Source organism: Pleurodeles waltl, chromosome 12 (assembly GCF_031143425.1).
Source record: "Pleurodeles waltl isolate 20211129_DDA chromosome 12, aPleWal1.hap1.20221129, whole genome shotgun sequence".
Lineage (NCBI taxonomy): Eukaryota > Metazoa > Chordata > Amphibia > Caudata > Salamandridae > Pleurodeles > Pleurodeles waltl.
The window spans coordinates 26,730,665-26,742,879 of NC_090451.1; the positions used below are offsets into that span (position 1 = coordinate 26,730,665).

Below are 12,215 nucleotides of genomic sequence, written 5' to 3' on the forward strand. Positions count from 1 at the left end.
TCTGCCCGCCTCCTCCTCGCCCTACAAGCCTTCTCCATCCCTCGTCCCCCCCTTCATCGTGCATCCCAACCTAAATCCATCTGCCCGCCTCCTCCTCACCCTACAAGCCTTCTCCATCCCTCGTCCCCCCTTCATCTTGCATCCCAGCCTAAATCCATCTGCCCGCCTCCTCCTCACCCTACAAGCCTTCTCCATCCCTCGCCCCCTTCATCCTGCATCCCAACCTAAATCCATCTGCCCGCCTCCTCCTTGCCCTACAAGCCTTCTCCATCCCTCGCCCCCCCCCTTCATCGTGCATCCCAACCTAAATACATCTGCCCGCCTCCTCCTCGCCCTACTAGCCTTCTCCATCCCTCGCCCCCCCTTCATCCTGCATCCCAACCTAAATCCATCTGCCCGCCTCCTCCTCGCCCTACAAGCCTTCTCCATCCCTCGTCCCCCCTTCATCTTGCATCCCAGCCTAAATCCATCTGCCCGCCTCCTCCTCACCCTAAAAGCCTTCTCCATCCCTCGTCCCCCCTTCATCTTGCATCCCAGCCTAAATCCATCTGCCCGCCTCCTCCTCACCCTACAAGCCTTCTCCATCCCTCGCCCCCCTTCATCCTGCATCCCAGCCTAAATCCATCTGCCCGCCTCCTCCTCACCCTACAAGTCTTCTCCATCCCTCGTCCCCCCTTCATCGTGCATCCCAACCTAAATCCATCTGCCTGCCTCCTCCTCACCCTACAAGCCTTCTCCATCATTCTCCCCCCTTCATCCTGCATCCCAGCCTAAATCCATCTGCCCGCCTCCTCCTCGCCCTACAAGCCTTCTCCATCCCTCGTCCCCCCCTTCATCTTGCATCCCAGCCTAAATCCATCTGCCCGCCTCCTCCTCACCCTACAAGCCTTCTCCATCCCTCGCCCCCCTTCATCCTGCATCCCAACCTAAATCCATCTGCCCGCCTCCTCCTCGCCCTACAAGCCTTCTCCATCCCTCGTCCCCCTTCATTTTGCATCCCAACCTAAATCCATCTGCCCGCCTCCTCATCACCCTACAAGCCTTCTCCATCCCTCGTCCCCCCTTCATCTTGCATCCCAACCCAAATCCATCTGCCCGCCTCCTCCTCACCCTACAAGCATTCTCCATCCCTTGTCCCCCCTTCATCCTTTATCCCAACCTAAATCCATCTGCCTGCCTCCTCCTCGCCCTACAAGCCTTCTCCATCCCTCGTCCCCCCTTCATCTTGCATCCCAGCCTAAATCCATCTGCCCGCCTCCTCCTCACCCTACAAGCCTTCTCCATCCCTCGCCCCCTTCGTCCTGCATCCCAACCTAAATCCATCTGCCCGCCTCCTCCTCGCCCTACAAGCCTTCTCCATCCCTCGTCCCCCCCTTCATCATGCATCCCAACCTAAATCCATCTGCCCGCCTCCTCACCCTACTAGCCTTCTCCATCCCTCGCCCCCCCTTCATCCTGCATCCCAACCTAAATCCATCTGCCCGCCTCCTCCTCGCCCTACAAGCCTTCTCCATCCCTTGTCCCCCCTTCATCCTTTATCCCAACCTAAATCCATCTGCCTGCCTCCTCCTCGCCCTACAAGCCTTCTCCATCCCTCGTCCCCCCTTCATCTTGCATCCCAGCCTAAATCCATCTGCCCGCCTCCTCCTCACCCTACAAGCCTTCTCCATCCTTCGCCCCCCCTTCAGCTTGCATCCCAGCCTAAAACCATCTGCCTGCCTCCTCCTCACCCTACAAGCCTTCTCCATCCCTAGCCCCCCTTCATCCTGCATCCCAACCTAAATTCATCTGCCCGCCTCCTCCTCGCCCTACTAGCCTTCTCCATCCCTCGCCCCCCCTTCATCCTGCATCCCAACCTAAATCCATCTGCCCGCCTCCTCCTCGCCCTACAAGCCTTCTCCATCCCTCGTCCCCCCTTCATCTTGCATCCCAGCCTAAATCCATCTGCCCGCCTCCTCCTCACCCTAAAAGCCTTCTCCATCCCTCGTCCCCCCTTCATCTTGCATCCCAGCCTAAATCCATCTGCCCGCCTCCTCCTCACCCTACAAGCCTTCTCCATCCCTCGCCCCCCTTCATCCTGCATCCCAGCCTAAATCCATCTGCCCGCCTCCTCCTCACCCTACAAGTCTTCTCCATCCCTCGTCCCCCCTTCATCGTGCATCCCAACCTAAATCCATCTGCCTGCCTCCTCCTCACCCTACAAGCCTTCTCCATCATTCGCCCCCCTTCATCCTGCATCCCAGCCTAAATCCATCTGCCCGCCTCCTCCTCGCCCTACAAGCCTTCTCCATCCCTCGTCCCCCCTTCATCTTGCATCCCAGCCTAAATCCATCTGCCCGCCTCCTCCTCACACTACAAACCTTCTCCATCCCTCGTCCCCCCCTTCATCTTGCATCCCAGCCTAAATCCATCTGCCCGCCTCCTCCTCACCCTACAAGCCTTCTCCATCCCTCGCCCCCCTTCATCCTGCATCCCAACCTAAATCCATCTGCCCGCCTCCTCCTCGCCCTACAAGCCTTCTCCATCCCTCGTCCCCCTTCATTTTGCATCCCAACCTAAATCCATCTGCCCGCCTCCTCCTCACCCTACAAGCCTTCTCCATCCCTCGTCCCCCCTTCATCTTGCATCCCAACCCAAATCCATCTGCCCGCCTCCTCCTCACCCTACAAGCATTCTCCATCCCTTGTCCCCCCTTCATCCTTTATCCCAACCTAAATCCATCTGCCTGCCTCCTCCTCGCCCTACAAGCCTTCTCCATCCCTCGTCCCCCCTTCATCTTGCATCCCAGCCTAAATCCATCTGCCCGCCTCCTCCTCACCCTACAAGCCTTCTCCATCCTTCGCCCCCCTTCAGCTTGCATCCCAGCCTAAAACCATCTGCCTGCCTCCTCCTCACCCTACAAGCCTTCTCCATCCCTAGCCCCCCTTCATCCTGCATCCCAACCTAAATTCATCTGCCCGCCTCCTCCTCACCCTACAAGCCTTCTCCATCCCTCGCCCCCCTTCATCCTGCATCCCAGCCTAAATCCATCTGCCCGCCTCCTCCTCACCCTACAAGCCTTCTCCATCCCTCGCCCCCCCTTCATCCTAACCTAAATCCATCTGCCCGCCTCCTCCTCACCCTACAAGCCTTCTCCATCCCTCGTCCCCCCTTCATCCTACATCCCACCCTAAATCCATCTGCCCGCCTCCTCCTCACCCTACAAGCCTTCTCCATCCCTCGCCCCCCCCTTTAGCCATCTGCCCGCCTCCTCCTCGCCCTACAAGCCATCTCCATCCCTCGTCCCCCCTTCATCTTGCATCCCAGCCTAAATCCATCTGCCCGCCTCCTCCTCACCCTACAAGCCTTCTCCATCCCTCGCCCCCTTCGTCCTGCATCCCAACCTAAATCCATCTGCCCGCCTCCTCCTCGCCCTACAAGCCTTCTCCATCCCTCGTCCCCCCCTTCATCATGCATCCCAACCTAAATCCATCTGCCCGCCTCCTCACCCTACTAGCCTTCTCCATCCCTCGCCCCCCCTTCATCCTGCATCCCAACCTAAATCCATCTGCCCGCCTCCTCCTCGCCCTACAAGCCTTCTCCATCCCTCGTCCCCCCCTTCATCGTGCATCCCAACCTAAATCCATCTGCCCGCCTCCTCCTCACCCTACAAGCCTTCTCCATCCCTCGTCCCCCCTTCATCTTGCATCCCAGCCTAAATCCATCTGCCCGCCTCCTCCTCACCCTACAAGCCTTCTCCATCCCTCGCCCCCTTCATCCTGCATCCCAACCTAAATCCATCTGCCCGCCTCCTCCTTGCCCTACAAGCCTTCTCCATCCCTCGCCCCCCCCCTTCATCGTGCATCCCAACCTAAATACATCTGCCCGCCTCCTCCTCGCCCTACTAGCCTTCTCCATCCCTCGCCCCCCCTTCATCCTGCATCCCAACCTAAATCCATCTGCCCGCCTCCTCCTCGCCCTACAAGCCTTCTCCATCCCTCGTCCCCCCTTCATCTTGCATCCCAGCCTAAATCCATCTGCCCGCCTCCTCCTCACCCTAAAAGCCTTCTCCATCCCTCGTCCCCCCTTCATCTTGCATCCCAGCCTAAATCCATCTGCCCGCCTCCTCCTCACCCTACAAGCCTTCTCCATCCCTCGCCCCCCTTCATCCTGCATCCCAGCCTAAATCCATCTGCCCGCCTCCTCCTCACCCTACAAGTCTTCTCCATCCCTCGTCCCCCCTTCATCGTGCATCCCAACCTAAATCCATCTGCCTGCCTCCTCCTCACCCTACAAGCCTTCTCCATCATTCGCCCCCCTTCATCCTGCATCCCAGCCTAAATCCATCTGCCCGCCTCCTCCTCGCCCTACAAGCCTTCTCCATCCCTCGTCCCCCCTTCATCTTGCATCCCAGCCTAAATCCATCTGCCCGCCTCCTCCTCACACTACAAACCTTCTCCATCCCTTGTCCCCCCCTTCATCTTGCATCCCAGCCTAAATCCATCTGCCCGCCTCCTCCTCACCCTACAAGCCTTCTCCATCCCTCGCCCCCCTTCATCCTGCATCCCAACCTAAATCCATCTGCCCGCCTCCTCCTCGCCCTACAAGCCTTCTCCATCCCTCGTCCCCCTTCATTTTGCATCCCAACCTAAATCCATCTGCCCGCCTCCTCCTCACCCTACAAGCCTTCTCCATCCCTCGTCCCCCCTTCATCTTGCATCCCAACCCAAATCCATCTGCCCGCCTCCTCCTCACCCTACAAGCATTCTCCATCCCTTGTCCCCCCTTCATCCTTTATCCCAACCTAAATCCATCTGCCTGCCTCCTCCTCGCCCTACAAGCCTTCTCCATCCCTCGTCCCCCCTTCATCTTGCATCCCAGCCTAAATCCATCTGCCCGCCTCCTCCTCACCCTACAAGCCTTCTCCATCCTTCGCCCCCCTTCAGCTTGCATCCCAGCCTAAAACCATCTGCCTGCCTCCTCCTCACCCTACAAGCCTTCTCCATCCCTAGCCCCCCTTCATCCTGCATCCCAACCTAAATTCATCTGCCCGCCTCCTCCTCGCCCTACAAGCCTTCTCCATCCCTCGTCCCCCCTTCATCATTTATTCCAACCTAAATCCATCTGCTCGCCTCCTCCTCGCCCTACAAGCCTTCTCCATCCCTCGTCCCCCCTTCATCCTTTATCCCATCCTAAATCCATATGCCCGCCTCCTCCTCGCCCTACAAGCCTTCTCCATCCCTTGCCCCCCTTCATCCTGCATCCCAACCTAAACTGTTCCCTGCTCCCCTTAAGCCTTTCTCCCTGATGAGTCTCTCTCCTCCACGAACCGTTCCCTAGTCCCGGATAATGACCTTTGCCTGCCCCATCACCAGTCTCCAGCTTCCATGAGCCTTCCCTCACACTCACCGATCCGGTCCAGTCTGTCAATGGCCACAGTTTCGAACGCCCGTCTCATCATGGGGTACTCCTCCAGCACCTCGTTGAAGTTGTCCACGGAGAGGGAGTAGAGGCGGCAGTAGGTGTCGGCTCTCACACTGGCAGTCCGGCGCCCCCTTGTCAACAGGCAGATCTCTGCGGGAAGAAGACCACAGAGAGGCGATGAGTCTGGTTCTTGAGGGAAGGGGTTTAAAGCGCTGCTTTCTCCCACGTTCATCAGATACCTCAAGAGAACGCTGAGCGAGGGAGAGAATATGCTGGGTAATGCACGCTAGTGGTGATGGACAACATAGCCTCCCAGGGACAGCTGAATCCACCACCAGTAATTGACTCTTGGAACATGCATCCCAAAGAATGGAGAAGAGGTCACCCCAGTACAACCCGAGAGGAGGATCTGGTCTCCCCAGTACAGAAGGCATTACCCCAGTAATCATGAGAACAGTCAGTAGGATTGCTTTGTGCTCTTTGGTTAAACAAGGAATTCTGAAGTTGGCAAAACAGAAAGCTCAAAACTCTAGGGACGGAGGGAAGGGTTCCACAATACTATGGGATGGAGAGAGGGGTTAACCCATGTAACGTGCAGATGGTCTGTGGGGTCTTTTCATTGGGTCCTGGGTGGTCAGGCAGCATTCTGTTTGGGTCCGTTCATTTGCCTTTGTCCTAGGGTCACAGAGCTGGTGCACCCCAGGTGGATAGCCAAGCCCACTATTCTGGGGCACTAGACTCTCGGGGTAGCAATGACGATCAGTCAGTACCTACTGCGAGAGAAGAGGGGTTTAGAAAATCACTCACAACGTAACACTGTAAAAAGACAGAGAAACCTACCATCCACTTTGTGCCATCACTTCAAAGAAGACTTTGACTTTACTATAAGATATGCTGGTGCCTGATGAGGCGGAACAATTATTACACATATCTTCATATCGTTGACATAGTAGGCACCAGATTTTCAAACGGCTAACATCCTCTGGGGCGGTGAAGGGTGTTTTCGGACAGGCTTCGTGGGATGTTTCTGAGCAGTTCTCAGTCAAGGGTGAAAAGCTGTTAGTGAAATACAAAGTATCCTGTCAGGATATAATCCGCCCCCAGAATTAGTGGCCCGGGGGGGGGGGGGGTACAAAGATAAACAGCTGGGTGAGTTTGAAATCCTGCTGCTGATTTTCCAGATCAAACTATCATCTTTTCTCTATACACAGAGAACTGTCCTATGGAAATCAAAATGTGCATTGAAGGTGCCAAGGTCAGCTCCAACAGGGTCTTGGTGGCCATTTGATGGGGCTACTGGAGGTCCAGCGATCCATGTTCTGCAGGATGCAGTTCAGGGTGGTGACCGTTAAGAGTCTAAATGGTCTTGTAGTCTTAAGTTTTTGGGTTGGTGATTAAAGATGGTAGCTGCAAAGTATAGACTAAGAAGACCCCCGGAGGTGCCAAACATTAGAGACACCTAACCTTAAACCGGCTTGTCGCGTAGATGAGAGCAATCAGAGGACCGGAGGCACCTACTGGACTCAAAGGCTCAGCTGCAAACTCTCTGGATCTCCTGAACCAACGCGGAGAAAGAGATGGTTTGAAAGGTTCTGCGCTCAGCGAGAGGCTGGTTAGGAGCCGAAGAGATTGGCCCAACTCAGACCAAACTGGAGAAAGGTTTCCAAAGAGCAGAATCTCAGTTTTTTGTCATTTCATTTCAAGCAGTTTTCTTTCATCCTGTCTGCAGTGGAAGTCAGGCAGGCTCTGAAAGTCATACATGGAGATGAGTTCTCTGTGATGGCAATAATGAGCTATGTCTCATCAGTATAAGATAATCCGGATGCTAAAGGTCTTTACCAGGGATGCTTGGAGTGAGCATCACTTATATAACCTTACAGAGTACTTTTCTCCTGGCCATCTGTCACTCATTGGTTGCCCATAATTTGGATATCAATCTTCTCTAGAGTGATCGGAGACCCGGCTCCTAGAGGAATTGGCACTAGATGTAGCTTTGGTGTTGCCCAGACTACTCGATAATTAGGTTGGACTGTACTACTGCAAAAGGAGGGGGAATGCTATTATTTGCAGGGACTCAGTTAAGGTCACTTCCGTCCCCTCCAGCTGCCCGATTGCGAGAGGATGGCTTTCTCTATTTTATTAAATACACAGTGTAGTTTTTCAGGGGACTTAGTATATCATCCTCCTGGACCAGCACAACAGTTTTTACAATCATTCCCTGAACAGTTTGCTGCATTAACCTGTAACAAGCCAAATGTCACTCTTCTTGGGGATTTTAATATTCATGCAGAGAATCACGACAATACTGTGGCCAAAAGATTTCTGTCTGATATGGCCGCCCGGGACCTAATCCAATTGGTCAGAGGCCCTACACATAATGCAGGTCACACTATCGACCTAGTTTTTAGTAATGCCGTCAGTCTGCCTTGCCCTCTTCTCCTTTGGCCTGGTCGGACCATTTTCTAATTACTCTTAACTTGCCTACTTTGGTAGCAAGCAAAACCCCCCATATTGTAACTCAGCCCTATAGGCGCTGGCAGACGCTTAACTAAACTTTAGAGAGCTTGAAACCTGCCTTAAGGGGGAATATGACTTGTTCCTTAGAGCTATTTAATGATTGGATCACCAAAAGCTTAGCTGTTGTCCTCCCCTATGCATCAAGGCCAAGAGGACATCTGAAAAAAGGCGCTCCTTGTTTCTCTCCCCATCTACGTCTATTAAAGAGGACCTGTAGACGCCAAGAAAGAAAATGGAGAAAAGCTTAGAAGACCCCGCTGAAAGCCGAATATAGGAAGGCCATTAGACTGTTTCATACAGAAATGTAATCAGCACAAAGCATCTATTATGCTCCTAAAATAGAACTGAGCTCTAACTCTCCTAAAAAGATTTTTCAGCTATTAAAAGAAATTGCTCATTCCCACTCTTACATAGATTCAGTGGAAGCATCTCATAAACACAGTAACAATTTGGGATCAAAAATATCTTAGACATTTATTCGGCCTTGCCGAGTGGCACCCACAGTTCCCATACTCTTAAGGAGGATGATATAATCTGCACAGCAGCGCTTTCGCAGTTCTCGCCTCTCTCCTCAGAACTAGTTGCAACATTATTGGACTTGCTTAAATCTGGTTCCCCCCTAGACCCAGCACCTCCCACTATTTTAGCGCTGGGGTCATCCGTTATAGTCCCCATTTTGACTGATATGTTGAATTTGTCATTATCCAGCAGTTTTGTTCCCCATCAGTAGAAACATGCTAAAGTGAAACCCTTGCTCAAGAAACCCAACCTAGATGCGTCCGTGCTTAATAGGTTCAGGCCCATTTCCTTGCTGCCAGCTCTCTCCAAGATATTGGAAAAGCATGTGAATACGCATCTCGCCAATTTTCTTGAGGATAATAATATCCTGCATCCTCCCCAGATGGGCGTCAGACCTCTACGCAGCACGGATTCAGCGCTGATTGGAGGTCAGGAAGCGTCTTGATCAGGGCTTGGTCAGCGATTATTCTTCTAGACCTCAGTGCCGCCTTTGACACTGGATCGCAGCATTTTACTTCAAAGAATGAGGGAAATTGGAGTGACAGGCAAGGCTCTGAGATGGTTCTCCTCTGTTTTAGAGGAAAGATCATGTCAGGTACTAGACCGCTCGTTCCTCTCCAGCTGCTTTAATAGCGGCCGGGGAGTGCCTCAAGGCTCTTCACTCAGCCCGACCTTATCTAACATATATGTCACTATTGGCAAAGATAGTGGAGCAGTATGGTCTTTCACTAGTTTCATACGCGGATGATATCCAGCAGGTGGTCTCCTTCTCAACGGAGCAGAATTCATCAGAGACAGTTCTTGCCCCCTGCCTAAGGGCAGAGTCCGAGTGGATGTCCGAATGTAAACTCAAGTTAAATGAGGATGAGACAGAGGTCATGATGCTAGGCCATCTTTCTTGGCCAAACTCTCTCTCTCCTGTGCTTCACTCCTCGGGTGAACTGCCCCCTCCTAAGGAATACATCAAGAGCTTAGGAGGATGGCTCCGTCCATGGCTAACCATGGACCACCAGGCTAAGAAAACCACTTCTACCTGCTTTGGTACACCAAGACTCCTCAGAAAGGTGTTTAGAATACTCCCACCTATCGCTAAGAGGCTCATTGTCCAGGCATTTATCATTTCTCGCCTGGATTATGGTAATGCCCCGTACCTCGGGCGCTGAAATATGCTAAAAGGAAACTACAGGTGGTGCAAAACCCTGCCGCCGATGATCTTTTTAATATTCCTAGACACAAATCGACTAAATCAGCTCTCGCTACTCTGCATTGGTGCCCAGTGGAGCAATGGATAACATTTAACACTGTTGCATTCACAGAGCCCTCCACAGCAAAGGTCCCCCGCTCCTTCGAACTCTTGCCTCTTCCAACAATCCCGCTAGACATCTCAGATCCTCTTCTGCGGCTCTGGTTGCAATCCCTCCAACAAGAAAGTGTAAATGGGGTCGAAGGTCCATGGCCTATCTTGGTGCTAAGTTGTGGAACTCTCTGCCTATAGGCCTACGAGTAACCAACCAAGAACTGTCCTTTCGTCATCTGCTTAACTATTTTGATCTGTGCCCCCTGTACGTGTTCAGAAGATTTCTGTAAAGCACTGGGAGGCCTTTGGGGAGCCATGCGCTCTATAAATCCTTATAACATAACAAATCCTCATAACATAACATAAAAACATCACACAGGCCAAGGAAGGTTAGAGAGGTCATTCCAACCAGGTGATCCATCCTATGCTGTTTGCCACTTTCCTGACCTCCGCCCTGTCTCTACACCCCAACCGAGAAGGCGACGGGCAGGCCCCCGTTTTCAGGTGCTGGGCGGGTGTTCCTTCCATGGACTAGTATGGGCAGAGAAGGGCTCACTTCTATGCTCTTGTGTAGAAGCTAGATGTGAGGGTAGGAATCCTTAGTCACAGGTTTATTCCAATATGCTGGGATTTTTTTTTATCTACCTTTCATTAAAGGTAACATTTCTAACTGTGCTGTGATTCACCTTCCTATTAACCGCAGCTCATATATTGTATCATAGATTGCAGTCTTTTCTATAAATGCATTGTAACGAGAGAGAGAGAGATATATATATATATATATATATATATAGATATGTGCAGATGAGAGAAAAGGGCAGGATCTGCCAACCATGACTTCCCTGAAGAGTCAGAGTGTCATGCGTCAGGCTGCCACAAATCACCTTTGCTTTCTAGGTTTTGGTGAGGTGCTGCTAGCTAGGGGAAACGGTTAGGCCAACAGTCACCAGACGGTGTGAGATCGACTCAGTCACCTACGTAGGGTGTTGCTGCCACCAGAAACCAGGAGTCTGACCTTCATGGTAAACGTTCTACAAGAGGCTGAGAAGTGAGGTGGACAGTAATCTTCGGACAAGCCCAGTCTGGTGGAATGCATAGCCTTAAGAGTGTCACTGATAATCAAAGGAGTAAAGTTTCATTGGAGCTGGCTGGGGGTGACTGTGAAATTAAAGATAGTAAGAGCATTAAGCGGGGTTGGGCAGGAAATGGAGAGTAGATATTGGCAATGTTATTTAGAAAGAACATAGATTGTTCCAACATTCAAGCGAGGGTGAGTGTGGTTAAGCACATTGGGTTTAAGGAGTTATTTAACAGTGGCAAAAAGAACTGTTGATGAGCTGTTGGGAGTTTCTATTTTTCTTCCACAGTAGGTATAGTGTGCAGCGCAAATCAATTTATGATATTTCCTCAAGGCATCTTTGTAAATAGTTTTAGAGTGAAGATTATGGTACTCGGCGTTCTAATCCTTTACATTTTTTTGGCTAGGAGATGAGTCTCTTAGAATGGAGCAGAGATTTTGTGTGAGCATTAGGAGGTTTGAGTGTGGCAGAGAATCTAATTGTTTACGAATGAATGAATGAATGAACAGATTTATAGAGCACACAACTACTCCAAGGGACACCTAATCTACTTGAATCACAACATACAGTTGATTAGGTGAAAAAAGATGTGTCTTTAGTTCCTTCCTTAAAGGAGCCTCACACTGGCCAGAATGCCAAGAGAGGGGGAAGTTTGTTCCATGCCTTGCCTGCTGGCCCTGTGAAGCAGCGACCTCCAGATCTGGCCAAACAAACCTTAGGAATTCTCACAATTAGAGCTGTGGTCGAACACAGAGCTCGAGGGAGTACAGTGGAGAATTCTCCTGGTCAGGAAGCTAGGGCCTTGATTGTAAAAGGCACAATGAAGAACAAAGTTAGGGCTTTATACAAGACCCTTTTATTAATGGGTAACCAGTGCAGTTCCGCCAGATAGGAGGAGACTGAAACCTTTCTCGATAGGCCCAAAATGAGCTGGGCCACTGCATTGTGGACTGTCTGACATTTCCTGATCTTACTGTTGGGCAACCCAAAAGGCAAACAGTTGGAGAACTGTAACCTGGATGTGATCAAGGCCTGGAGTACTGTCCTGCAGGTCTCAACTGGTAACAAGTCCAAGAATTTCCAAATGGAACGCAGCAGACCAAAACAGGTCACGGCTACTGATATAATGGGTCTCCGTGGATAGTTTTTCGACTATTTTTCCTCCGAAATTCTTGGCTGTTGTGGCCAGCGAGGGGAGAAGAGGAATGTCGTGAGGTAAATTAAAACTGTTCCAGAGGACTCCTCCTTTACCAGGGAATCTTAGTTTTGTCTGCATTACATTGGAGGAAACCCTTCTGCACCCAGTGCATCCTTCAGACAGGTAGCAAATGAAGAGACTTTTTTGGGTGGTCGAATGATCAAACATGGGAAGCAACTGCGTATTGTCTGCATATGATATG

The 12,215-nt window shown here is 51.8% G+C and overlaps 1 protein-coding gene across 1 annotated transcript in view; it reads right to left on the reverse strand.

Moving 5' to 3' along the window:
* The window catches only part of HCN2 (hyperpolarization activated cyclic nucleotide gated potassium and sodium channel 2), a 289,150-nt gene that overhangs the window by 42,337 nt on the left and 234,598 nt on the right, over window positions 1-12,215 (reverse strand). The window contains exon 7 of the mRNA XM_069216276.1: window positions 5,389-5,553. Within this exon, the coding sequence (XP_069072377.1) occupies window positions 5,389-5,553 (165 nt within the window). The remainder of the gene's footprint in view (window positions 1-5,388; window positions 5,554-12,215) is intronic.